The sequence below is a fragment of the Vipera berus genome, assembly GCF_964194415.1.
Source record: "Vipera berus genome assembly, chromosome: 1".
NCBI classification, from domain to species: Eukaryota; Metazoa; Chordata; class Lepidosauria; order Squamata; family Viperidae; genus Vipera; species Vipera berus.
Genome location: NC_138202.1, coordinates 353,388,267 through 353,416,136, shown reverse-complemented (window position 1 = coordinate 353,416,136; position 27,870 = coordinate 353,388,267). Strand labels below are relative to the sequence as shown.

Here is a 27,870-nt window from a genome sequence, read left to right as displayed (position 1 = left end):
TCGAAGACTATTTGTACCTTAGCAATCTGCGTGCTATGAATAAGCAGAAACAGCATTTCAGCATGCAGGATATACACTGTGTAAAAATAAAAGGGAGAGGGGTGATTTAAAATGATTGTAAAATGTATTGCTATGCACTGAGAGCTTAAGGGAAGGTGGACTGTATTTAGCATTCTGATAGTTAACATCTGATAGAGAATTTGAAAACACGGTTATTACAAGTAGTCTGACTTACATTCATTTAGCAACCAAAGATACAACAGCGCTGAGAAAAATGACTTACAATCTGGGTCCTCGTACTTATGATCATCACAGCATCTCCAGGTTCATGGGGTCAAAAATTGGCCACTTGGCAACTGGCAAGTATTTAGGATGGTTCCATCCCAGGGTCATCTGATCGCCATTTGTGGCCTTCCCAGTGGACAAGCAAAATCAGTGAGGGAGATTCATTTAATAACTGCAGTTATTCGTTTAATAAACTGGCAGAAAAAGTTGTAAAATTTCATGTAACTCAGGGCTTTTCAACCTTTTCACCCATTGTACCACTTTTAGTATATGGCAACATCCGAGGACCACCAGTCGCCTAGCAAGGTGTCAGAAACTTGATGACAAAAAAAAGGAAAAAAGTGATAAAGTACAGGTAGTCCTCAACTTACAACAGTTCGCTTAGTGACTGTTTGAAGTTACAATGGCAATAAAAAAGTGCCCTCCAAGCCACAGCCGAGCAAGACACCTGCCTGCCCGCCCGGCGGCGCTCTTACTCCTGTCTGAGGTTTTCATTGTTGTGATCATTTCTGTTGAGGATTGGCAGAGGGGCTGGAGTGGGGGGTGTTTGGTTTTTATTTCCCCCCCCCCCCGTCTGCTGGGTGGTTGCAGCAGGTTGTGGTCACTTCACATGACCCTGGGACACTGTGACCGTCATAAATATGAATCAGTTGCCAAGCATCTGAATGTAAATCACAAGCATCTGGAGATGCTGCAACATTCCAGCTGATCGGCACTTCTGGGCTTAGCAGAAGTGCCGGGATCAGCGCTGAGCTCCAGCTGGAGCCTGGCGCTGATCCTGGCGCTTCCGCTGAGCCCTGACAGCCCTGCAGCTCCAGCCATCTCTCGCTCAGGCTTGTGGGGTGCTGCCACCAATTCAGCTTATTCCCCTTCCCCGCTACCACTTTTCTAGGATGGTCGCGTACCACCAGCTAGATGCCAATGTACCACAGGTGGTACCCGTACCACTGGTTGAAAAGCCCTGATGTGACTCATTCAACAACCATCTGGTCTCAATTGTGGTTTTAAGTTGAGGACTACCTGCACTTCATTTCATGCTAACCGTCAACGTTGTATCATATGACCAGTGGGTTATGTGAATCCAGCCTAGAGTGTCAAGACTGGGTTTATTCAACATTTTCAGATTTTTTTTGTGGGTTAGCATGACATGGGAATGCCTCTGAACAAAGGTTACATTCATACATTTGATACTGACAATGTGCACTTTTGATTTACGTAATCAGAGGCTTGAACAAATACTGGATTGTGGCCCAGAAGGTAGTTAATTGTATGGCCAAATTCCTCCTCCAGCTTGATTTCTGTATTCTATATTTGTAATTCACGCAACATGTCAAGACATATTTTGCACAATTCCATCTCAATTATAGGCTCATACAACATGTTGAGACAAAAGTCACTCACTACAAATGACAACCAAGATAGACAAATTGTTGTGCCTTCCCACAATAAGTGAATCTGGTTACAAAGTGCTTTCTCTGTCTTATGTACCATTAAATAATTATTACATTGTTACTACTTAAAGGGAGCATAAACCTACCTTGCTGACGGTTGTGCTGTTTTTCAAAGGGAACCATTTTTCCTGATGCAGAAGTGCAGGCAGTCCTCGACATACGGCCACAATTGACACCAGAATTTGTTGTTAAGTGAGGCAATTAAAGTGAGTAATGCCCAATTGCCATGGTTGCTAAGTGAACTGCTGCAATTCTTAAGTCAGTAAGTGAATTGAGCTTTCCCCATTGACTTTGCTAGCCAGACGCCAGCTGGGGTCACAAATGGTGATCACATAATCCTGGGACTATACAACTGTTGTAAACATGTACGGATTGCAAGCACTTAAATTTTGATCATATGACCGGGGAGAGATGCTGTGAGACGTCTGGTACTAAATCACTTATTTCAGTGGAGATGTAACTTCGAACAGTCACTAAACAAATAGTTGTAAGTCAAGGACTAGCTGTATAAACTTGCAAAGATAAGTTTGTTGAAACCACTTTCTGGGCAGTGATTAGTGTTGCTTTCCAGCATATTGCAGAAGAATAAAACGTAGGTCAGGATTACAGTATTAGCTATGATTTTTCCTTACTAAGACTTGCATTAATTCAGAATGATTACTCCATGCAATTAGAGTAGGTACTAAGATTTCTGTTGGTACAGTGTGTTAGAGCAGCTTTATGTTGTAACCTTGAAAAAAGTTCTTTGCCCAAGTGAACTCTTCTGAAATTCAAGGGCTTTTCAAACTAGGTTGAAGCAAATCTGAAATTATTGCAATGTATTATTTAGGTGCAAGAGTTAAGCAGCTTAACATGAAACCTTGCGTAAAGGTTTGTCCCAGCAGGAGATGAATAAACAAATGGATTTACAAGACAAGAAAATCTGCAGCCAGCCAGATACCCTTAAAAATTGATAAAAAAATCATGTGAAAAGAAAGTTTCTTCATTGCTGTACTTCTGGAAACCAGGAGAGCCTTTTTGAGATTGTGGCAAACCTGTTACAAGTAATCTTCGACTTACAACCATTTATTTAGCGACCATTTAAAGTTACATGGCACTGAAAAAAGTCCCTTATGACTGGTCCTCACACTTGCGACTTGTCACAGCATCCCTACAGTCATGTGATAAAAGTGTACTTCTTATTTTAAATCTAGGACATCAATCTGAATATTTATTTATTTATTTATTTTTAATCCCATTTATATCCCGCCCTTCTCCGAAGACTCAGGGCGGCTTACAATTTAAGCACAAACCAATGTGCTTAGCAATAGCCTTCATTCTATGTATATGCCTGCTTATTAGGGCTTTCGCCCCCCCCCCAAGCGGCATTATTACAAAGTCAGCTTATTACCCCCAACAATAGCCAAATCTGTATTTTATTGGAAAGTTATGTGTGGTCAGAAAAAAAATCAACTGTGTGGATGGCCTAAAGAGAGCATTTTGGAGACTTTATGGCATACCAGAAAATATCTCTGCCCTCATTTACTTTCCCGCACGGGCAAGCTTCAACCATGGCTGCCATTTTGTGAAAGTGCCCCCAACCTAACCTTTCCCAAGCTTTCTTTATGCCAGGTTCACCCATAGGACTGAAGGAAAAAAAATCCAGAAAAAGATATAAAACAGACCATTTTTGCCATGCCACTTTAAATTCTTGTCTCCATGCTGGAATACAAAAAGAATTAACCTCACCTTAATCTTGTTTTTCAGATTTGCCTGAATCACAGAGTCCTCCTGGGTTTAAACGACCATAAACTTTGGATGTGGGTTTTTTCAAGCTTTTTGTCAAGCTCAGAAATGAGCAGGCTATTGAATTCACTAGCAGAGTGTAAAAGATTTATAGGAGGGTGTAAAACTTTATTACGGTCGCTGTAAACAGCAGATGTAATTTACAGTAACATGCACAATAAAAGTCACTGTGAGCTACAGACTTCAATATCCAGCATCAAGCACAACCATAGGTAATCTACGCAGCTATAAAATAGACCCTGGTGCGCAGTTTCAGATGGAGCAAAACTTTGTAAATTGAGACTGCAGTTTGTCTCTTGGTTTCCCACATGATCTTTAACAAAATGCATTAGATTACCTAGGAGTGTTCCTAAGGTAAAGGTAAAGGTTCCCCCGCACATGCGTGCTAGTCATTTCTAACTCTAGGGGCCGGTGCTCATCTCCGTTTCAAAGCCAAAGAGCCAGCGCTTGTCCGAGGACGTCTCCGTGGTCATGTTTTAAGGAAGAATCCTTATACCATGAAAACTGCTAATTGGAGATAGAGCTCAAATTTAAAAAAAAAAGACATATTCATGTCATGTGGCCGGCATGACTAGACGCCAAAGGCGCACGGAACACTGTAGTGGTCCCTATTTTCCTACTTGCATTTTTACGTGCTTTCGAACTGCTAGGTTGGCAGAAGCTGGGACGGGTAACAGGCGCTCACTCTGTTACGCGGCACTCGGGATTCGACCCGCCAAACTGCCGACCTTCTGATCGACAAGCTCAGCGTCCTAACCCACTGAGCCACCGTGTCCCTCCGGAGTGTTCCTAATCAGGGCCAATTAAAAAAGGAACAATAAAACAGGGTGCAGTGCAAGGATTCAGGGGCACCCAAGCCACAAGCAGAAGTTCAAGTGGTCCAGAATGCAGCAGTCTACACAGCAATAGGTTTGCCCTAAGCTTGTCTATGTAATATCTCTTGCGAGAGCTGCACTGGCTTCCAGTTTCTTTCCAGGCGCAATTCGAGATGCTGCTCATCATCTTTAAAGCCCAAGTGGCACAGGGCCAGGCTATCTGTGGGACTTCCTTTCCCAGATCAGATAGGGTGGGCCTGCTCCTAGTCCCTTCCCCCATTCCTCCTGGGGGAATGAGGAACACTTGGTGCTCTTTGGGCTTGGTTATTTTCTAGCAGACGTTTCATTACTGGAGCAGTGCATTGATGTTGTTACCTAGTTGGGCAATGAAACATCTGCAAGAAAACCACCAAGCTCAGAGAACATCAAGGACCTCTCATTTCAATGTTGGGAAACATGCCTTTTCCATGGCAGCTCCCTGCCCTATGGAACACTCTGCCCCCCCCACCCCCCCAAAAAAGTTCTTATCCTTCTTTAAAGCTCTTCCCCACAAGTGCTAAGATAAGATTGGATGACTGCACAAGAGAAGTTTGACTTGGCACCAGGTTTTTGCCGTTTTAAATGTTTTCATCTGTTTAGTATGATTTTATACGTTGTCTTAACTTTGAATTGGGAGCTGCCCAGAATTGGTTAGAAGATAGGCAGCTTTATAATTCCTTTTTTAAAATAAGTGAGTTCTAGTTCATGTTGTTAATTCTGTCTTCTGTTACCTCTGAATGACGAATACTGAATCACGGGAGTAGAAACACGGGGTTTTTTAGAGAAAGTAAGTTGTTCAAAAGAAACTTTGCTGACAGACTTGAAATCAGGGTTTTGTTTGCCACAATTACTGCAGCAGATGCCAAATTCCATCGGGTTGTTAAGCATTGGTTTCTGCTCTTATGAAGTCTTGGCTAGATCATAAATCAGTTCTCTTTACAGTGTTCAAAACAGGATTTTTTCCTTGGTCAAAAAAACCACCATTGGATCATTTCCAATAAAGTTGGAAATACCCGTTTTAAGCTCAAAATCTTTTCAGTTCAGAACAGAGTGGGTAGATGAAACCATTTTGAGTTCAAATTGTTTTTAATTCAAAACATTTGGCATACTACGATTTGCCAGAATTAAGATGGGTTTTGTCTAAATGAGGACAAAATAATCCTTTCTCACATTTTTACTTGTTGAGAATAAATGGGGTTTCTCACACACACACACACACACACAAACATACAACAGCAGGAGTTACTGTAGGCCATGCACCACAAGCTTAGCAACACTATATTCTGGAGTAACAAAAAAACCCATTGTTTTAGAACATGAAGGAAAAAATGAGACATGGCGACATGGCAACATGGCATTATGAGTTTAACATTTTTTTTAAAAAAAAAAATCAATGCATGTGGAAATGCTTCTTCCATCAGAAAAGCCTCATATGAACGTTGTTTTTCCAACATTACAAGGAAGGAATTAGTCATTCAAATTTAAATTAGGTCGACAGATGTCCTACTCAGAACTAGGGGGAAAAACCAAACCCCTACAAATTCTGTATTCAGGAGTAAGTTGTAAGTTTAACAGCATCTTCCCTTTAAAAAGGCCACCAAAATCTGGCCTGAATAAACTTTTATTATTCTATTTTTCTTTCAACGGTCTAATCCAGTGAAAGCATTGGAATTAATTAAGGACAAATCAAATGAGATCTTATTAAAAGGCTATGACATATGAAGGCCACTGAGGGAGAATCAAACAATCTTTTTCTTTTAGGGAGTCAAAAGCTGGATGTGGTTTTTTTCCTCTCAGTTATTTTAATGTTTTCTTCAAGTTTGGGGGTTGGGGGTGGAGGGGTTGCCCTTATTGAAAATCGCTCAGTTCTTTCTGCAAACAAAATAACTTCCAGTTGCCTTCCGTGTGAAGTTCAAGGTGCTAACAATGACATACAAAGCCCTACATGGCATGGGTCCGGACTACCTACGGGAGCACCTTCTGCCAATGTCAGCACCCCACCGTCCTGTGCGCTCCCACAGAGAGGGCCTCCTCAGGGTGCCACCGCTCAAGGAATGTCGGCTGGTGGCCCCCAGGGGGAGGGCATTCTCAGTGGGTGCGCCAGCCCTCTGGAACAGCTTACCAACCGAAATCCGGATGGCCCCCGACCTCCGCACCTTCCGGCGCGAATTAAAAACTTACCTGTTCCAGCAGTCCGGCCTGGCCTGATAGCTCTAATTGGGGTCCCAGTTTGTATTTTACTATTGTTTTTTTCACTATTGTTCATTCTGTATGCCTACCTTATTCTGTACACCGCCCCGAGTCCCTCGGGAGAAGGGCGGTTTATAAAAACAAATAAATAAATAAATAAATAAAAACATTACAGCAGCAGCAGGAGAGTCCACCAACCCCATTTTAACACAATACAATCTAGGAGTTTTTCCACTGAAGCAGACCAAACATCAGATAAGAAGATAAAACTTTTTATCACAAGTATCAACATTTAATCAGTTTTAACATTTCATCTCATTTATTTATTTGCGGCCCCAAATATCAAGGTAACTCTAGGCAGGTTACATCACAAGGTGAAGCATGGAAAAGGGACAAACACAGATAAAAATGTCATAAAAATCGCAATATTGTAAAAGTTTGACCCATTTCCCCTTAACTTTTGATCTGACGCAAAAAATGTGTCAGGAATTGTTTTTTAGAGGGACATAATACAGGTAATCCTCGAGTTACGAATGAAAGGGAGCCTGCCCATTCCATTCGTAACCTGAGGATTCATAAGAGTGAATCTCGTACTTTGGAACGCAAATCACTCCCAGTTTTTCTCCAGGCATTCGCTAATTTAATGCATGGGCAAATGTGTTGTGATTCAGTGTCAGCCTGTGCTCCCAGCAGCTGAGTCCGATGAATTGGAGGAGGAGGGGTTTGGAGAGCCTTTGGTGTCGGAGGGAGGTTCTGATGCACTGCAGGACTCTCAGCCTGGCCCCTCCAGTCATGTTCCTCATCAGGCCCCAGCTGTGTGAGCACGAGGTGTCGGACTTAGATGAGTCACAGCTGAATCTGTTCAGAGATGCTAGAAGCAGAAGGCAATCCAGCAGGGCAGAGCAGAGAAAATCAATGAGGCAACTCAGTGAGAGGAGGAGAAGGCAGTGAGAAGCCACGCCTTGGGACTGATAATAAAAGGGGAAGGTGTGGGCGGGGCTGGTTGCTGAAGGCAGCCATTTGAAGACGTTCTGAGAGTGTCCTGGTCTGTTCTTGTTACTTCTGTTTAACTCTTGTTTGATATTTTGATTTCATTTATTCTGTTGCTTTTTGTTTGAACCGTAAATTTGGATTGGGTTTTTCCAGCCTATTGACTGTAAAAAGGAAAAAGGGGTTGTCCCTGACACACAAACAGGGCCGGTCGTAGGCTGGAACAGAACAAAATGCGTGGCTCGTTAAGTAAACACGAGGTATCGAGAAGGCCATGGGGGAGCCTAGTGATGGAACAGGCCACCTGCTTCAAACCACCCAAGCAGCTCCCCCAATGAGATACCACATGTTCCCTCCCCTGGGGTCGCCACATTTGCTCCCCCGCCCAATCCTGCTGGGCCAGGTCACTTATCTTGTGAAGATCCGTCTCCTCTCCAGCCTCTTGTTTCTTTGCTCCCGGCAAGAGCAGAGGGAGGCCTTGGAGGCTCAGGACAGACCTCCGGAAGCATGTGGCCACCGCCCACAGCCTCCATTCTGGGCCTCGGAGGCCTCCCGGGCCCAGAACAGACCTGCGGAAGTGTGTGGACGCCACTTCCAGAAGTCCTGGAAAAGCCTTCCAATGCCCAGATTGGGCCTTTGGAGGCACGCGGAAGCTTCCCCCGGCCTCATTTCCGGGTGGCAGTGGCCAGGAGGCCTCCAAGGCCCAGATCGGGCCTTTGGAGGTACGCAGAAGCGTCCCCCGAGCTCATTTCCAGGTGGCAGCGGTCTGGAGGAGGCCTCCCAAGGCCCAAACCGGGCCTTCAGAGGCACACACAGAAGCATCCCCCAGCTTCATTCCTGGGTGCAGCGGCCCGGATAAGCCTTCCGACATCCGGATCGGGCCTTTGGAGGCACACGGAAGCGTCCTCCGGCCTCATTTCCGGGCAGCAGCAGCCTGGAGGAGGTCTCTTAAAGCCCAGATCAGGCCTTCAGAGGCACAGACAGAAGCATCCCCCGGCTTTGGTTCCATTCTGTTGCAGAGAACAGAGGCCTAAAGCACCATGAGATCAGTAGTGTGAGATGTCACGTGAACTTGGGTTACTTTAGGCCTCCATTCTCTGCGAACAAATCGAAGGCCTGGAGCAGCCAAGAAAGCGAAGGACCTAGATCTTCGCAAGGTGAGTATCCAAGGCCTGGTGCCTAAGGAGACCCAGGGAGAGAATAGCCAGGTTGAATGTTGCAGTGCCAATGCGGTGGTTTGTAAGGGTGAACGACTGCCACGGTGCAACATTCGTAATTTTGGGATTTTCTTCATAAACGCTGGGGGGTGGGTGGGTACTTATCGCGTAACTTTGAACGTTCACTAAGGGAATGCTCGCAACTTGGGGATTACCTGTATTGTACAATACACAAACATTTCACGTTTTTTCCTTCTCTGCTCAGTTTTTTTTTATAAAAGACAGAATCCGGGTCTAGTTCTACAACCATTTGCTCAAGATACAAATTTTACATTAAAAACAGCAAATGCTTGCATTTTTTTCATTTATACATTATGCTCTACCTATAGATATTAATATGGCAATATAGGATTGAAACTTGAAAGGCCACATCTACTTCCATATTCGACTGACACAGCTTAGGGGAAATATTAACTCTGTTTACTGCAATGTTATATTTATGGGAACAATGGTAAGAAGTCAAATTTTAGGGACTAGTTAAAAAAAATATATACAAAGTTTAGGAATAGCAATTATTGCTCTTGATGTAGCAATATATTCTTCTTTCAAGTTATATGTATATCCAGGTAACCCTTGACTTACAGCTGGTTGCTTAGTGACTGTTCCAAGTTCTAAAGTTGTCCCAACTGGTAGTCACATGATTGTATTTTGGTTGCTCAACAACTGGCCCACATTTACAGCCATTTGCAGTGTCCCACAGTCATATGACTGTAATTTACAATGGTTTTGCCAGAAACCGTTTTTTTTATTTCTGGTTTCCAGCAACAGGCCCATTTGCCACCTTGTGAACACTCGGCTCACTTGACAACCACCACCACAAAAACACTGTAGAAAGAAAAGTCTAGTGATGACCAGCTTTATAACCATCACAACTTCCAACCATAATTGGCAGGCTCAGTTACGATCATTACCCTATTTTTCTGTGTATAAGACGCTATTTTTTCCTGCACACACCCTGTTCAAAAATCAGGTGCATCTCATGCATGGAAAATAATGGTAACCTTCGCAGCCCAGGGCATGCCTGTTTGGGTTGCCATGCCGCCTGGTGCAGGTGTCAAGCCCCCGTGGGCTTGCCACTAAGGGGAGGGGATTTGCCAGCGCTCCAAACAGAAACTCGCATGCCAGAGCGTCTTATACAAGGGTGTGTCTTATAGACGGAAAAACACGGTAAGTCGAGGATTACTTGTATGCACAAAAAAGAAGACAAAATATACAGGATATATACAACAAAGAACTTTCTGGTTACAGTTATGCCTTTCTTCTGAAATGCCAAGTGGCTGCTTTAAGTCTAATGAAACGAATGAGCAGGAATCACAGAATTTCTTCCCTAAATTTGCACGTTTCCTCAAAAACCTCTGTTTCCACTGCAACCACAAATGGAAGTTTTCTCCCTGGGTTTCTCAGATTAGAAATAGATCGAATGAAAATTAATACTTCACAGCCACTTTTATCAGTAAGGGGAAAGGGTAAATATGCATTTTCTCCTATTACAGAAGTAGTCCATTTTACCTGTTTCTAAGTAAGAAACAACAACAACAAAAAGAAATACTCCTGCTTCATTGTGCTAACTGAGGTAGAAAGGACTCTTTGCTTTTCACTGGTGCCAGGCAGGTGTGATTGAGCCATTACAGACCAACCCTCAGCAAAATCTTATGATCTCAGCCTTTTACAAAGTCCATGTATAAACAAAGACGTTTAACTCAGTGAAACCTGGAATAAACCTGCAAAGTAAAATGACTGATTTAATGGCGGGTGCCTGATTGGGACCATCAATCTAGTTTCCACTTCAAAACCCATCCCTTTCCTGACTGCAAAGATACAGCATATAGACATATGTATAACCCACCCCAGTTTAAGACTCCAGGTACCTTAAAGGTAAAGGTAAAGGTTCCCCCGCACATGCGTGCTAGTCGTTTCCGACTCTAGGGGGCGGTGCTCATCTCCGTTTCAAAGCCGAAGAGCCAGCGTTTGTCCGAGGACGTCTCCGTGGTCATGTGACCGGCATGACTAGACGCCAAAGGCGCATGAAACGCTGTTACCTTCCCACCGTAGTGGTCCCTATTTTTCTACTTGCATTTTTACGTGATTTCGAACTGCTAGGTTGGCAGAAGCTGGGACAAGTAACAGGCGCTCACTCTGCTACGCGGCACTCGGGATTCGACCTGCCAAACTGCCGACCTTCTGATCGACAAGCTCAGTGTCCCAACCCACTGAGCCACCACGTCCCAGGTACCTTACAAGTATTCATAACTATGCAAAAGGCATTTGGATTGGCCAAGTTGACCAAATATTGTTGCAGAGTCACAGGACAGTCAGCTAATCCATTGTTAAAATTACTGTAATTTATTTAAATTTATCGGCTGCCCAAGTTTCATGTTCTTTAAAGTGGTCTGGGTATAAAAAAAGGTGTCCTTTAAACCCCAATCCTTGCACAGTGTCAAAAATACCCTTGGATTTCTGGGTGACTCTGAATATTATCGATCTGAATCACTTCCACTCTCCTGCTTGATGCTGCTGTCTTCCCCAGCATTGTTCTCCTCTTCACTTTCTTTATCCCAGTCCTTCATTGAGGCTCCCATCATGTAATCGTCTCGCAAGATACTCCATGCTGGAGCTTCTTCAGATTTCAACTTATCCTGAGAATTTGGGAATGCAAAGTAGAGGAAAGTTCAGCATACAATAACTGAAATGAAAAGTTGGAGTTAGGATGGCAGTATCCCATACGTCTGAACTGAGAGACTAGCATTATCTTATACCCTGCTCAAAGAAGAATTTAGCAATAGCAATAGCACTTAGACTTATATACCACTTCACAGTGCTTTACAGCCCTCTCTAAGCAGTTTACAGAGTCATCATCTTGCCCTCAACAATCTGGGCCCTCATTTTATCAATCTTGGAAGGACGGAAGGCTGAGTCAATCTTGAGCCGGTCAGGATCGAACTCCTGGCAGTGAACTGCATTCTAAACACTGAGCCACCACAGCTCCTACTTACCACCAACAATTAACACCTGAATGTGTTCTGCTGTTGGTTTGAGAGGAGACCACTGTCAACTATCACTACCCTCTCCATCTCAGACACACCAAGGCCTGTACACTGCACAAGCCAGAAAGATGACTGAGAAAATATCTACAGACCCCTTGCATCCTGGACATAAACTGTTTCCACTTCTCTCTCAGGCTGCCACCAGAAGAGTATTGCATAGCAAAACAACTAGACACAAAGGTAGTTTTTCCTCCATGCCATCATTCTGCTAAACATTGCATTCCCACAGCATTGTCTTATGCCTAAAGATATTTACCCATGTAGTAGGGCTGTATTGCTATTATCCTTCTCATCTTTTCACCTTCCCTACTACCTTCTCCTACTGGTAACTTTATGATTTATCACTTGTGGTATGTATGTTTATGATTGGATCTTATGATTTATGACATATGACCTATCACTTAGTTGTTTGTATGTACACTGAGAGCTTATGCACTGGAGGCAATTCCTTGTCCAATCATGTATTCCTCCTATTCCTTTCAAATTCATTTACAGAGTATCTTTGACTTAGAATCATTTGTTTAGTAACTGTTCAAAGTTATAACAGCACTGGGAAAAAAATGACTGAACATTCCTTACCTGACGGCTGTTTGATGACTTTCTAGCAGGATTTTGTCCCATTTCTTTTCCATCCATTCCTCGGAGGACGTTGATGAAATCTCTTTTGGAAACCGAGGACATCAATTGAGCTCGTTTCCTCTCAGAACTGCCTGCTTCTTTTATTTTCTCATCCACGTTGGTTTGGTGCTTCCGGACTGCATTGAACAACTGAACCACACCCCTGGAAATTAAAAGGAATCATTAGGCAGCTAGGTTTAACGACAGAAGCAATGTTTATGGGGAGCCCCCCCCCCCCCGACACAGCTTCAACAAGGAAGCATAATTATAGCTGGTCTTCAATTTATGAGCACAATTGGGACCAGAACTTCCATTGTTAAGGAAAGCACTTAAGTGAGTCGTGCCAATTTTAGGTCCTTTTTTGGCTACAATTGTTAAGAGAATCCGGCTCCCTTCCCCCATTGACTCTGCTTGTCGGACAGTCGCAAATGGAGATCACACGATCCCTGCAACTGTTGTAATTTATGCCAATTGACAAGGGCCTGCATTTTGATCACGTAACCATGGGAATGTTGTGACGGGCTAGTAACTTTGAATAGTCATCAAACGAGTGGTTGTAAGTAAAGGACTAACTATAGGGTTAGGACAGGGGTAGGCAACCTTGCCTCTTTTATGACTCATGGACTTCAACTCCCAGAATTCCATGAGTCATAAAAGAACCGAGGCTGCCTAGCCCTGGGTTAGGATACCAGAAATATTTTTTCCCCAATTACCAAGCTTATTCAAAAGTCAAAGAAATCCAGCTTAGTTACTCAATACAGAGGTCCCCAACCTATGGGCCACAGTCCACTAGAAGTCCATGGCCTATTCGCAACTAGGTTGCATGAGCGGCTGGCTGGTGTGCACACATGCAGCCCCACTCCTGCAAGCATTGTGGACACCTGGGGCCCCACTCACACGAGTGTCGTGGGGGCTCACGGCCTCACTTGCATGAGTGTCGTGGGCAGTAGGAGCCTCACATGCACAAGTGCTTGGGGCCCCACTTGCGCGAGTCACGGGTGCTTTCGGCCCCCCTTGCGCAAGCAACAGGTGCTCATGCATGCAAGCACGTGCCTGTCCCTCCCACAAAACCATCCCCACTGGGCCACCAACCTGGAAACGTTGGGGAACTCTGATTTAATACATTACAGTCTGAACCACATTTTATGTTTTTTTATAAGACTTCTGAATTCTTTTGCTGATATTTTATGAGATAGACACATATATAAATCATTCAAGTCACTCAAATCAGCCAAGAATTTGATTTGATCAGAAGCAGATAACCCTGCAAAGCTTTTTGCTTTGCTTTGCTGTAGTGCTTAAGGTACCAGGCTAGAAACCAGGAGGCTGTGAGTTCTAATCCCACTTTAGGCATGAAAGCCGGCTTGGTGACTTTGGGCCAATCAGCAGAAGACTGTGAGTTTTAGTCCCACCTTAGGCATAGAGGCCAGCAGATGGCTTTGGACCAATCACAAAGAGCCTGCGAGTTCTCGTCCCACCTTAGTGACTTGGGGCCAGTCCCTCTGTCACAGCCCAACCCACCTCACAGGGTTGTTGTTGTGAGGAAAGTAGGAGGAAGGAGGAATATTAGTTATGATCACTACCTTGAGTTATTTATAAAAGTAATAAAGGCAAAAAATTTTTTTATTAAATCTAAATCCAAAATCTTTCCAAAGCCCAAACGTTCATTTTTACCTTGTGGCAATCCTCTGAAGGTTTCTTTCAACTTCTCTGTCTTTGACAATATTTGGCTTCACTCGGCACAGCATTTCCCATTCTCGCTTTTTATTCAGCTGGGTTACAAAACACAGGGAAGAAATTAGCCACTTAATAGAAAGCACTGAAGGAAGAATCAAATGCCCTCCAAGCTATTATTTGCTACAGGAGAACACTGGCATTATGATTACTGATACTCACTCTTCCACACTAAAGAGGAACTTTCGGGAAGGCACAAGAGAAGACTTCCGCCCCCCAGGAAGGATAAATTTGCTTTCCTTCAATTAAATTGAAAAAGTGTTCTTCAAAATTATCCAGAAGCTTCAGTTAGTTCAAAATGTGGACGCCCACGTGGTTTTGTGCAACTCTAGATTTGCACGCAGGTCATCTCTCTTACGGGAGCTGCCCTAGTTACTGATTGGCTTCTGGCTCCAATTCAAGGTCCTGGCTGACATATTTAAAGCCCTACAGGGCTTAAGGCCAGGTTATTTGAAAGACTGTCTTTTCCCAGTGGTGTCTACTTGACCTACCAGAGCAGGGAGGCAAAGAATGCTACGGGTTCCCTCTCTTAAGAGGTCCATCTGATAGGACCAAGACGGCCCTTCTGCATGGTGGCTTCCTCCCTGTGGAGCGCCATCCTTGTAGAGATAGGATTGGCCCCCATCCTATATGTTTTTAAAAGGCTCTGAAGATAGGGTTTGGTCAGCTGCCCTGATGTCCCCAGGGTGATACGGAGCCCATCAACGGTTTAGTTCAGTGATGACGAACCTTAGAGACCGAGTGCCCAAACCGCAACCCCAAACCCACTTATTTATCGCAAAGTGCCAGGGTCGCATCAGCATTGTGGTGCCCTCGGGAGGGGGGGGCAGGGAGGCACCTCTGAGTGCCACCTCTGGCACGCAAAATCCAAGGGTGCAAAATGCCACCGTGCTGCAAGGCGCAAAAACGGCTGCCACCGCAGCGCGGGGTGCAAATACAAGGCGCTGCACCACACAAGAATGGGGCAGGGCTAGTATCACGCAGGCACTAGCCCCGCCCCATTTGCAGCACGCATGCACACATGTAAAATGCTTCCCCCTCCCTTTTCTTCCAGTCCACCAAACGACAATGGTTGGTGACCTCTGCTCTACCACCTCTACTTGAACTTGTTAGTCGGTTGTTTTGCCTCCTTTGTGCCGGATGCGGCTCCTGCTTTGGGCGGCGGTGGCCGTCTGGTGGACCTGCTGCTGGCTGTGGTGGTGCGTATGCCAACAGAGAGGGCTCTGAGTGCCACCTCTGGTATGCGTGCCATAGGTTCGCCACGACTGGTTTAGTTGTTATTGCCTGGGGGGGTGGAGGTTTATTGGGTTTCTGCCTGGAGAATTCTGGGAGTTGAGATGCACACATTTTAAAGCTGCCAAGCTTGAGAAACACTGATTTACACTATGTGTCGTGTATACAACTTATTTAGCAACTAGTAACTCCGTTTATTACGTTGTTATTAATAAGAGAGGAAAAGCTTCAAGGCTTAGACGGATAGTAAGTATGGTTTACTAGATATGTCTGCTGTTAACTCCGAAACAATTTTGGCTTAATGCTGAGAAAATAAAACAAAAAAAAAACCTCCTTGAGTTTCTATAAAATAGCTAGAAGGAAGTCAAAATTGCCCAATTTTCTTCATAAAACAACCCTCCAGAAATGTAACTACAGTCTCAGTGTTACTACTACTGGTCTTTAAATCCTTATTTAAGAACAAAATGGACAGCCATTTTTCTGAAATGGTATAGGGTTTCCTGCCTTAGCAGGAGGTTGGACTAGATGACCTCCAAGGTCCCTTCCAACTTTATTATTATTATTATTATTATTATTATTATTATTATTATTAACTGTCTCACTGGGGAGAAGCCATGAAAAGGCTTCCTTCTGAACCAGAGAACCCCAACCTTTTGGGCACGAGGGACCAGTTCTGCAGAGAGAGGTTTTTCCACGGACCAGAAGGGCTATGGTTTCATGTATTGCCTGCATCCCGCGGAAAGGGTTTCACTTGTTTGCGCGGCCCAGCTTCTGACATGCTGCGGCCCGGTGCCAGTCCACGGACTGAGGGTTGGGAACCCCTGTTCTAAACCATAGGGCAAAACAAAAGATTATATTCATATACTAAGCTATGCAGATGATACCACTCTAATGGCAGAAAGTGAAGAGGAACTAAAGAGCCTCTTGTTGCGGGTGAAGAAGGAGAGTGCAAAAGTTGGCTTGAAACTTAACATTAAGAAAACCAAGATCATGGCATCCGGCCCTCTCAATTCCTGGCAGATAGATGGGGAAGAAATGGAGGTAGTGACAGATTTTATTTTCCTGGGCTCCAAGATCACCACAGACGGGGACCGTAGCCAAGAAATTAAAAGACGCTTGCTCCTGGGGAGGAAAGCCATGGCAAATCTAGACAGCACACTAAAAAGCAGAGACATCACCCTGCCAACAAAAGTGCATATAGTCAAGGCTATGGTCTTCCCAGTTGCAATGTATGGCAGTGAAAGCTGGACCATAAGAAAGGCTGAGCGCCAAAGAATGGAGGCCTTTGAACTATGGTGCTGGAGAAGACTCCTGCGAGTCCTTTGGACTGCAAGGCGATCAAACCGGTCAGTCTTAGAGGAGATCAACCCTGACTGCTCTTTAGAAGGCCAGATCCTGAAGTTGAAACTCAAATACTTTGGCCACCTAATGAGAAGGAAGGACTCCCTGGAGAAGAGCCTAATGCTGGGAAAGATTGAGGGCAATAGAAGAAAGGGACGACAGAGAATGAGGTGGCTGGATGGAGTCACTGAAGCAGTAGGCGTGAGCCTAAATGGACTCCAGAAGGTGGTAGAGGACAGGAAGGCCTGGAGGAACCTTGTCCATGGGGTTGCGATGGGTCGGACACGACTTCGCAGCTAACATCTTTGTGGGCATGATAGCTTTGAAAACCTGAACATTCTACACGCTTTGTTTAGCGGCCCCAGTTTTTTGGGGGGAATGCATTTATTTTCTCTGGCTATGTATGATTTTACCTTCCATTTTCTTTTGTATTTCTAAAAATTATATTTCACGTGTTACCTGCCTCTTAATGGCAGTGAAACTGAAAATGTTTATCATGCAGGATATACACTATGAAAGTAATATAGACGTTCTCCCCCTCCGAGGGGCAGAGAAGTAGAAGTCACGTAATATCCTACGCCTGGGGGCATGACGTAATATGTTTCTGTTCCCAAAAAGAGAATTAAAATATTCATTTTATACATTTAACAACAGTTTTACATTTATTTGTTAATCCAATTTATATGGCTGCCCGTGTATCCAAGAATCTTTAGACAGAATTAGTTAACTTGCCAAAATTAGGGTTTTGTGATACAGGGAATCCTTGACTTAACCATTCATTTAGTGACTGTTCAGAATTACGATGGCACTGCAAATAAGTAATTTACAATCTGTCCTTGCACTTATGACCATTGCAGCATCCCGATGGTCTTGTGATGAAAATGAGGGCAGTTGGCAACCGGCATGTATTTACATGGCTGGTCTCAGGCCATGTGATCACCATTTGCAATCTTCCCAGCCAGTTTCTGACAAGCAAAATCAATGGGGGAGGGGGGGAAGCTGAATTTGCTTAACACCCATGTGATTAACAAGTGCAGTGATTTGTTTAACAACGGTGGCAAAAAAAGTAAAATCAGGTGGAAGTTACTCAAAAGCCGCCTTGCTTGGCAATAGAAATTCTGATCCCAATTGTGATCATATGCTGAGGATGATCTATATCTCAACCACTGCACATCTCTTGAATACTAGCAGTAATATGCTTTTCCCTACCTGCTTCCTCTGCTCCAATCTTTCTTGCTTTGCTTTTCTTCGCTCTGCATCCCGCTCCTTGTTTTTCAACAGGATAGTGGGCTTATCACTAGAAACCTTTTTGTTAAGCACTTTGGCCATGGCTTCAGCCCATCCAGCGTTTCCTGCTTCTTTGGATTTTGCTGCATCTTTAGGTGTATCTGTATCTGGAGTCTTAGGTGTATCATCAACTTCATCATCCTGCTCTCCATCATCACTTGAAAAGCTGTCTTCTGGAACCCCTGAACTCCACTCAGATCCTGAAAGAAACAGAACATCCTTGTTACTTGCACCATATCCATAACCAAAATACTTTATGTACATTTTTGTAACTTAATTCAAGTATCCATCACTGTTTTTAACTAGTAGCCCACAAGAACAAGGGGAGCGTGTATCATTTCAAGGAAACAATGAGAATGTGCGTTTTGCACAACCAAGGTGACTTCTGGCAGGACCAAGATGGGGTAGTGCAATCCATCTACATCTGCTTCATCTCAGATGGATTTCGATACTATTGATCATTATATCTTTCTGAACTGTCTAAGGATTAGGAGCGTAGAGCACTCTATTTATTCAACAGTCTGACTATATATTAAGGGAAGCTGGATTGAAAGAAGATATGGAGGAAGAAAGAAAATTGGAAGAAGAAGCTTCAGTTATCTGTGCTATGCTAATCTGGTTACTTGATAGCCCAAAATTGGAAATCTTTTCTCCCAAAATCAAATATAAAGACAACCAATCTAATGACAAAGGTACAACAACCAGTTTTAGGATTGACAATGAAGAGGTAGGTTTCTTCCTTTTAGGATTACCCATTAGCAATAAAGGAACAAGCAGGCAACAAATATGCAATGGACACTAGCCCTTGTCACGAGCAGCCATGAAGGCCTTGGAAAAAAATATTCAGATGCTGTGATATGTGATCACATGATATATCTACAAAGATCACTATAAGCAACAGTATACCCTGTGACACTATGAAAGTGAAAGTTGGACCTTGAAGCAGGATAGAGTATTGACAGTAAGATAGCCAAGAAAACAAACCAATGAATCATCAAACAAATCAACCCAGAATTCTCACTCAAGATGCAAATTACGGGCTCAAATGATCCTACTTTGGATATAAGATCAAAGACCCAGCTCTCTGGAGAAAGATCTAATGCTGGGAAAGGTGCTGAATGATCATCAGCCAGGAAGGTAGACTGAGTTACAGCGGCTATAACACCTGAAGGATCAAGTTGAAAACAGAACCTCCAGGGGAAAATTTTGTGTGGTCACCAAGGCTCCACACCAACATAAACTCTCAATTTCACTACCTTATGAGGAAACTTCATCGGTGTAAGGTTTGGATGAGCAATAAGACTGCCTTTTTGTGAAGCAATTAATATCGTGAGATCCTCGGTGCTCTGATCTTGGTTGTTTTCTTGCAGACATTTCATTGGTAGATAACATTGCTCGTACTGATGTTACCTAGTTGGAAAATGAAACATCTGCAAGCAAACAACCAAGCTCAGAGAGCACCAAGGACCCCACAATTCAGCTCTGAGCTACAAATATTCTTTTCTAGCGGCAATTAATATCGAGCAAAGAAATAAATCAACCCAAGAAAATGAGGGCTCCTTGGTGGTCTCTGAGCTTGTTTTCTGGCATAAATTTCAATTACCCAAACTAGATAACGTCATCAGTGCCTACCACTGATGTCTGCAAGAAAATAAGCAAGCTCCGAGGGCAGCAAGGACCCTTCATTTCAACACCGAGCTACAAATATTCTCCTTTATTGGCAACCCAAGAAAAAACGAGTGACCCACAATCACGTGGGAGGCTGAGAAACGGAAAAAGCTACAGACACCAGAACTCAGGACTTTTTTTTCTCACAGAACGCTCAGAACGGAATTCCGGCACCTTTTTTGGGATGGAACCTTGTAAGGGTAGGCAACGCGGGTTGTATGACACGTGTGAGTTCCGGCACCCTTTTTCTTTTACAAAAAAAAAAGCACCGCCAGAACTAACGAGCTGGGAAAGAAGGCGCTGTTAACCAGACATTCCCCAACAGGGACCCCCTTTATCCTACGCTTCCCGTTATAAATACAGGAGACGGGTTTTAATTTGTCCCGTCGCTTTTTGAGCAGAAACCCTTTTTTGTCTTTCTCCACAACTGCCGCTGCCTCTTCTCCCATCGGCCATCCGTTAGCGGGCTAACCAGTTGCAAATCTCGTCCCCAGCTTTACCAGTATCGCTTTCTTCCAATTCAGCGCCGACAACTTTCGCTTCCCCACGTGGATCGACGGCAGCCGCCGCCATCTTGCTCATCCCGACCCTTAAAGCGGTCCGGGGAAAACACGCAACCCGTCACAAAAGTTCCGGGCAGGACTATTTTTAGAGACAGGACGGGGATGGGCGGGGTTTTTAACCTGTTGCGTGCCCACACGTTTTAATTCTTGATGGGAAGAACGCAATAGCTGTCGGGGCGGGTGTGCTACAGTCAATTGGGAACGACGGGGTGATCTGGGGGAACCTGGGTGTCTCAGCCCAAGACCTCCCCTAGAGTCGCTTTGGCAAGCGAGATGGGCGGCAAAGGGAAGGAAGGAAGGAAAAAATGGAGGGAGGATAATGGAAAGAAAAGAAGTAAAGGGAAGGAAGGAAAAAATGAAGAAAGGATAAATGAAAGAAGGAAGGAAAAAGATGGAGGGAGGGAGGGAAGGAGGGGGAAGGAAGGAAAAAAAGTAAAAGGAAGGATGGATGGATGCAGGAAGAAGCCTGCAAGAAAGCGGGGGTCGATCAATGCAAGAAATGGGAGGAAGAAGCTCTTGTAAAGCAGGATTTGGCAAGTCTGCTGAGATTTCATTCTGAATGAATGGACTCAGTGGGTGACTTTATAATAAAAGGCTAGGAGCCAGGCTCTGAATGGAGCTCCCCAAAACAGTGTTTCTCAATTTCAGAAAGGTAACCCAAAAGGTGCTTTTCAAAAAAAAAGGCAGCCAGATTAAGTTGCCTTTTGAAAAGCACCTTTGGGACAAGGCGGATGATTGAGACTCTCCATAGATACTCAGAAACTTAAGATGTGCGGACTTCAACTCCCAGAATTCCCCAGCCAGAATTCTGTGAGTTGAAGCCCCCAGGTCTTAAAATGCCTGAGGTTGAGAAGCGCTTGGTTTAACCACACAGCCATTATTGTAGTCATTAATTTCCCATTTTAATTGCTCACGGTTCGTTTTAACTGCTAACCACCCATTTTAGAGCTTAATGGAAGTTGGCTTGGAAGAGTGAGGAAGATTCTCAGGGATGACTCACACCCTGGACGGTATCTCTTTACTCTCCTACCATCCGGTAGGAGATATAGGAATATAGCCAGCCGTACCAACAGGCTGAAAAATAGCTTTTATCCGTGGGCTGTTAGGCTTTTAAATGGGACATAATCTTATGCAGAATTGACTTGGGAGGCCGGTGTGTGGTGTAGTTGGTTCACATGGTGTGGTAGGATGGAGGGTTTGTTGTCACTGTGTGTTGGGGGGAGAGAGCAGGGGGGGAGGCTCAGCTAATCTCAATGTACACATCTTGTACTTTGGCAATAAAGGTTTATTATTTATTATTATTTCCCATAGTAACGGCTAATTTTATTTTTTTTAACGGGAGGGCCGGCGTGCAAATCCAAATAGTTATGGCAGGAGTCTGGGAGTTGAAGTCCACAAGTCATAAAAAAGGCCAAGTTTGACGACCCTTGTGAGTTATATAGTCTCGGCCAGGGGTCTTCAAACTTGGCCCTTTTATGACTTGTGGACTTCAACTCCCAGAATTCCTCAGCCAGACACGCTGGCTGAGGAATTCTGGGAGTTGAAGTCCACAAGTCATAAAAGGGCCAAGTTTGAAGACCCCTGGTCTCGGCCTTCCTCTTCCTCCCTTTCTCGCTCATTTATACTACAACGGGACACCTGGGCAGCGCGTGCCCGCCTCGAAAGAACATTCGCGGGCGCGCGCCGAAAAGGCGGGAAAGCGGCAGGGGGCGACGGCCAACGGGGGCCGTGGGGGGGGGAGAAAAGGAGGTGCCCGCGTGCTCGGCCTCCCTGATGCCCCGCCCACCGCCCATCGGGCTCGAGCACGTTCGAGCGGGAGCGTGAGGAGGCGCGTGTGCGCGCGCGCCGGCAAAGCATCAACAGGGAGGGAAAGAAAAAGAAAGAAAGAAAAAAAAGACTGGAAGATTAAGGACCTTCCGCCCGGAGGTTTGTCCGGAGCAGGTATCGTTAAACGTCGGAAGGCCGGCCGAGGGTATATAGGCAAAGCCAAGCCGGCTTCGGTGGAACGAAAAGAGTGAAGGAAGAAACAAATCAATAAAATAAATAAGCCGGGGAGGTGATTTCGGTGGGAGGGGAAGCGGGAAGAAAGAAGAGCCTGAAAGAGGGCATGCGCGTGGGTGGGTGGGAGGGGGGGGGAGAAAAAGGGGGGGGGGCAGCAAAAGCGGGGAGCGCGTGCCGTGAGGAGCCACGCGGGCGGGGGCTGCGCGTGCGCCGGCGGCGGCTCCCGCTCATTGGACGAGGGGGCGCGTGGCGCTGACGTAAGCAGCGAGTTTGGCAAGGAGGGAGGGAGGGAAGAAAGGGGCGGTTGAGATGGTCAGGGTGCGATGTAGCGGTTGTCGCCCTCTAGGGGGCAGCAGATCCAATTCCAGATCAGTCGGAAAGTTAGAAAAAAACGCCCAAGAAGAAAGCCAGGGCCAAACTACTTTCTTATACTTTCCAAAAAAACTACATGTCTGAGCAGTTCATGAATCCCCCGAGAGTTGAGCTTGTTTAGAGGAGACTTTATAGGGATGTCAAGCAGTGTTTCTCAACGTCAGCAATTTTAAGATGCATGGACTTCAACTCCCAGAGTTCCCTAGCCAATATGTTGGTTGGGGAATTCTGGGAGTTGAAGCCCACACATGCTGGCTGGGGAATTCCACACACATCCATGCAACGCTTTATACCAGGGGTCTTCAAACTTGGGCCTTTTATGACTTGTGGACTTCAACTCCCAGAATTCCTCAGCCAGGCGTGCCTGGCTGAGGAATTCTGGGAGTTGAAGTCCACAAGCCATAAAAGGCCCAAGTTTGAAGACTCCTGCTTTATACGGTTGCCTTTTGTTCTCACTCCTGTGTTTGGAATATCCTCTTCAGCGACCATGATTTTCAGAGTTTTCCCTTTCCTGTCCATTCTTCCTTCAGGTACAGATAGTCCTCAAATCGTGACTACAGTTGAGCCCCAAATTTATGTTGCTAAGTCAGACATTTGTTAAGTGAGTTTTGCCCCATTTTATGACCTTTCTTGCCACAGCTGTTAAGTGAATCACTGCAGTTGTTAACAACACGGTTGTTAGGTGAATCTGGCTTCCCCATTGATTTTGCTTGTCGGAAGGTTGCAAAAGGGGGTCACGTGACCCCAGGAAGATGCAACCATCATAAATAGAAACCAGTTGCCAATTTTGATCGCATGACCATGGGGATGCTCCATCAGTTGTGAGTGTGAAAAATGGTCACAAGTCACTTTTTCAGTGCTGTTGTAACTTTGAATGGTCACTAAATGAATGGTTGTAAGTTGAGGACTACCTGTATTAATTTTGTGTTGCAATTCTTGTTCATTCTGCTTTGTTTGTGCACTTTTGTGTTCAACCCATGCTCATTCAGCACTTCTTCATTGTGTCTCGAATCCTTGTTTTACATCACACACTTCTTAACTACTCCGTTCCCAACACATTCAAATTTCATTTATACATTTATATATTTATATCCTGCCTTTATTATTTCTACAATAACTCAAGGCAGCAAACATATCCAACACATCTTCATCCTATTTTCCCCACAACAACCCTGTGAGGTGGGTTGGGCTAAGAGAGAGCGGCAGGGCCAAAGTCACCCAGCTGGCTTTCATGGCTAAGACAAGACTTAGCTCACCGCCTCTTGCTTTCTAGTCTGCTGCCTTAACCACAAGATTATGTTTCTTGCGATGTATCCAATTCATATATCCATTTAACTGGGTGGAAAAAGATTCTTGAATTAAGCTATTTTTGCTTCTTTAGCAAATGCAGGAAATCCTTGGCTGATGACTGTAAATGAGCCAAAAATTGTAATTGTAATTGTAAATTGATTATAAGTTGTGGTCATTAAGCAGATTGCTACATGATCGCAGCTGATTTTATGACCTTTTTTTGTGGTGGTGGTGGTTAAGTGATTGTCCCAGTTGTTAAACAACACCATTTTAGCTAATGGGTGTTTTTGGCAACCCCCCCTGCCAAGAATAGTCATGTGATCATGGGATGGTGCAAATGGTTCTGCATGAGGGCCAGTTGTCAAGTGCCCAACACTTGATCACATGACCAGAGGGGAGGCAACTTTGAACTTTGAAACAGGGTCATAAGTAGCTGCAGGGAGGGGTCTGTCATAATTTCGAATAGCTGCTAAGTGAGTAGTCATATTTCAAGGACTATCCATAATCTTTCCTTGCAACTCACTAGCATATATTCTAACTTTCTATCGAGCTCGGGACAGGGGTTATTCCTCTGTCCTGGTCCTATTAGACCTCTCTGCGGCTTTTGATACCATCGACCATGGTATCTTACTGCGGCGTCTCAGGAGATTGGGAGTGGGAGGTACTGTTCTTCAGTGGTTCTCCTCCTACCTTCTGGAACGTTCACAGTGGGTGTTGGCGGGTGGGCAGAGATCGACCCCGAGACCTCTCATTTATGAAGTTCCTCAGGGGTCGGTCCTCTCACCTCTCCTGTTTAACATCTATATGAAGCCGCTAGGTGAGATCATCCGTGGTTTTGGAGTGGGATATCATCAGTATGCTGATGACACCCAGCTTTTCATCTCGACCCCAAACCACACCAGTGATGCCCTCGACGTGATGTCCCATTGCCTGGAAGCGGTCCGGGTCTGGATGGGGAGGAACAGGCTTCAACTCAACTCGGACAAGACTGAATGGCTGTACATACCGGCATGTCAGGAAATTCAGATTATTCCATCTCTTAATATTGGGGGCGGGTTATTACCCCCCGTAGATAAGGCTCGCAATCTGGGTGTCCTCTTAGATTCACAGCTCTCCTTAGAAGATCATATAGGAGCTGTGACTAGAGGGGCCTTCGCCCAGGTTCGTCTGGTGCGCCAGTTGCGACCCTATCTGGACCTGGATTCCTTGCGTACAGTCACCCATGCACTTGTGACCTCTCGTCTAGACTACTGCAATGCTCTTTACATGGGGCTGCCCTTGAGAACCACTCGGAAGCTTCAGCTGGTACAGAGTGCAGCTGCACGAGTTCTTTTGGGGGTCTCCCGATACTCCCATATTACACCTCTGCTCTGTGAGCTGCACTGGCTTCCAGTTGCCTTCCGAGTGAAATTCAAGGTGCTGGTGATGACATACAAAGCCCTACATGGCATGGGTCCGGATTACCTACGGGAGCACCTACTGCCGGCGTCAACGTCCCTCCGTCCTGTACGTTCCCACAGAGAGGGCCTCCTCAGGGTACCACCGGTCAGAGAATGTGGGCTGGTGACCCCCAGGGGGAGAGCATTCTCGGTGGGTGCACCAATCCTTTGGAACCACTTACCAGCTGAACTCCGGATGGCCCCCGACCTCCGCTCCTTCCGGCGTGATCTAAAAACTTATCTATTCGAACAAGCCAGCCTGGCCTGATGGATTTGGGTTTTAAAATTATTTAACTAATGTATTCTTATTTTATTGCCCTGTACACCGCCCTGAGTCCTTCAGGAGAAAGGCGGTATATAAATCAAATAAATAAATAAATAAATAAATATACACATCTTAAAATTTCTCCATACATTTTGTTGATTCCATCAAAGTACAGGTACTCCTCACTTAAATTCTTGTCCGAATTACAGTTCTTATGTCACTGAGTGACACAGATGTAAAGTGTAACATCACATGACCAGGCGACTAAATGACAGCAGTTCTGGCATTTCCGATGGGTGTCATTAAGGAACTTCTGCACCATGGTTAAGCCATTTGTGATCTTCTGCCATCTTCCTCATTGACTTTGCTTGCCTAGAAGCCAGCAACAGAGGCTGCAAATGGAGATCATGTGACTGCAGGATGCTGCAGTGTTGTAACTGTGAGACCTTTGCCCAGTGCCTGGATCATGTGACCATGGAGATGCTGCAGTAACTGCAGCTACAAGTACAGGTGAAAAGTATCACTCGGCACCATAATAAGTTTAAACCGTTGCTAAATGAGTGGTCATTAAGTAAGGATTGCCTGTACTCAAATTAATCCACTTGCTAACCGGTAAAATGAATTCCTTTTTACTCTGTGCAGGCAGTTCCCTTGAATCCTATTTGTTTTTGAAACTACAGAAAGTTACCCATCATACTACACAATGATTCACTTTAGAAAAATTAGGATTTATAGGGTCAGAGGTAGAGCTTGTTTCACCTGAATCTAATGGAGATGAACTCGGGAAACTTCTCAGTGCTTAAAAATTGCTAGATGTGTTTTTCCCCCTCTTTTTGCAGTGGCTGAATATCCATAGAGCGTCATTCAAAAGAAGGCAATTACCATTGCATCTTAGAAAGGTTCATGGATCACCTGGCTTCATTTAGCAGTAAGTAATGTTAACTCTGGAATTGCAAAAAAAAAACATTTTTTAGAAGGAAGAATGTTATTTAACCTTTGTAAAATAAATTAAATTTAGCATTAGACTCTGGGTTGGTGAAGGCAGAACATGCTTCATTTATGAGGCAAGATGTTCTTACGTTATGGAATAATCCTAATAGTGGAGCTTGTGAGTTCACTGTCTCTGGAAGTTTTAAGAGGCTGTATAGCCTCCTCTTAATAATGGAATAATTATACAGCAGATTTCAGACAGTTGTCTCTTCCAGTTTTATAGTTTTGTGGTTCAAAGGCATTTGCCAACTTTTTTATACACCACTGAGGTAGATCTGCTCTTCTGCTTTCTGTGAAAAAAGGCAAAAGTCAGACAACTTAGAATAGGGGTGTTCTGGGAGTTGATGTCCACAAGCCTGAAAGTTGCCAAGATTGGACGACTTAGAAGTAACTTGAAAATTCTTACTTTAAAAAAAAATGCCTTAAAACTGAAAGAAAATATATGAATGAATCTCTTAAATAGTGCAATTAATCTTTTGTAGCAAAATAAGCCAAGAGTATTATGGCATGTTAAAAACAACTAAAAATATTTTATTACAGTATAAACCAAAGGCATGCCAGCTGGAAATACTACAAACATTAATCCCAGTAGCAACATAAGGAGGGTTGTTCTTAAGCTTTATCAAACCCAGCTCCATTTTATAAAGTGGCATATAGAACATTATTGTAAATAATATGGAGTGGAAATGAAGTTTATTTAAACATGTATCTAAAGATGGAGTGCATTTTTAAATAGCATGTTGATTCAAATAAGCGATCCATAAATAACTACCAGAGAGTCCCCATTTTTATCAGAATTATAATAGGAAGTTTAACCTTTAGAGATGGTCCTCGATTTAATTTCTTTAGCAACCTTTGAAGTTATGATGGTGCTGAAAAAAGTGACTTGTGACTGGTCCTCACACTTATGACTTTTGCAGCATTCCTATTGTCATGTGATCAGAATTTGGGCACTTGGCAACCATCTGTCACTACCTCCATTTCTTCCCCATCTGTTTGCCAGGAATTGAGAGGGCCGGATGCCATGATCTTGGTATTCTTCATGTTAAGTTTCAAGCCAACCTCTAGATGGCAGTAAAGATTCTTGGTTGACAAACAGATCCACTGTTTATCAATGTTCCCTTCCAGGGCTAGGAGCAGACACAAGGGCGAGTCAAAGCAAGGATTAAGAGGGTTAGGACTGTTAGGCTGGCAGGGGGAACAAAATGTCCTTCTCCTTTCCAGAATTTCTGCTTCTCGGAAAGTTGCCATTT

At 44.4% G+C, this 27,870-nt stretch overlaps 2 protein-coding genes across 4 annotated transcripts in view; one reads left to right on the top strand and one right to left on the bottom strand.

Annotated features, from left to right (window-relative positions):
- Positions 1-6,799: 6,799 nt before the first annotated feature.
- Positions 6,800-20,302, bottom strand: RRP15 (ribosomal RNA processing 15 homolog). The gene is made up of 5 exons (XM_081346621.1): positions 20,198-20,302; positions 17,952-18,229; positions 14,109-14,206; positions 12,396-12,597; positions 6,800-11,408 (listed from the first exon to the last, which is right to left on the bottom strand). Exons 1-5 carry the CDS (start codon positions 20,277-20,279, stop codon positions 11,247-11,249), a joined length of 822 nt encoding a protein of 273 aa, XP_081202747.1. The 5' UTR covers positions 20,280-20,302; the 3' UTR covers positions 6,800-11,246.
- A 1,666-nt stretch (positions 20,303-21,968) lies between these two features.
- The window catches only part of TADA2A (transcriptional adaptor 2A), a 57,177-nt gene continuing 51,275 nt past the window's right edge, over positions 21,969-27,870 (top strand). For all 3 annotated transcript variants that reach the window (XM_081346607.1, XM_081346606.1, XM_081346608.1), the window contains exons 1-2: positions 21,969-22,201; positions 26,467-26,555. In XM_081346607.1, coding sequence (XP_081202733.1) covers positions 26,531-26,555 — 25 coding nt within the window. In that variant the 5' untranslated portion in view covers positions 21,969-22,201; positions 26,467-26,530. The remainder of the gene's footprint in view (positions 22,202-26,466; positions 26,556-27,870) is intronic.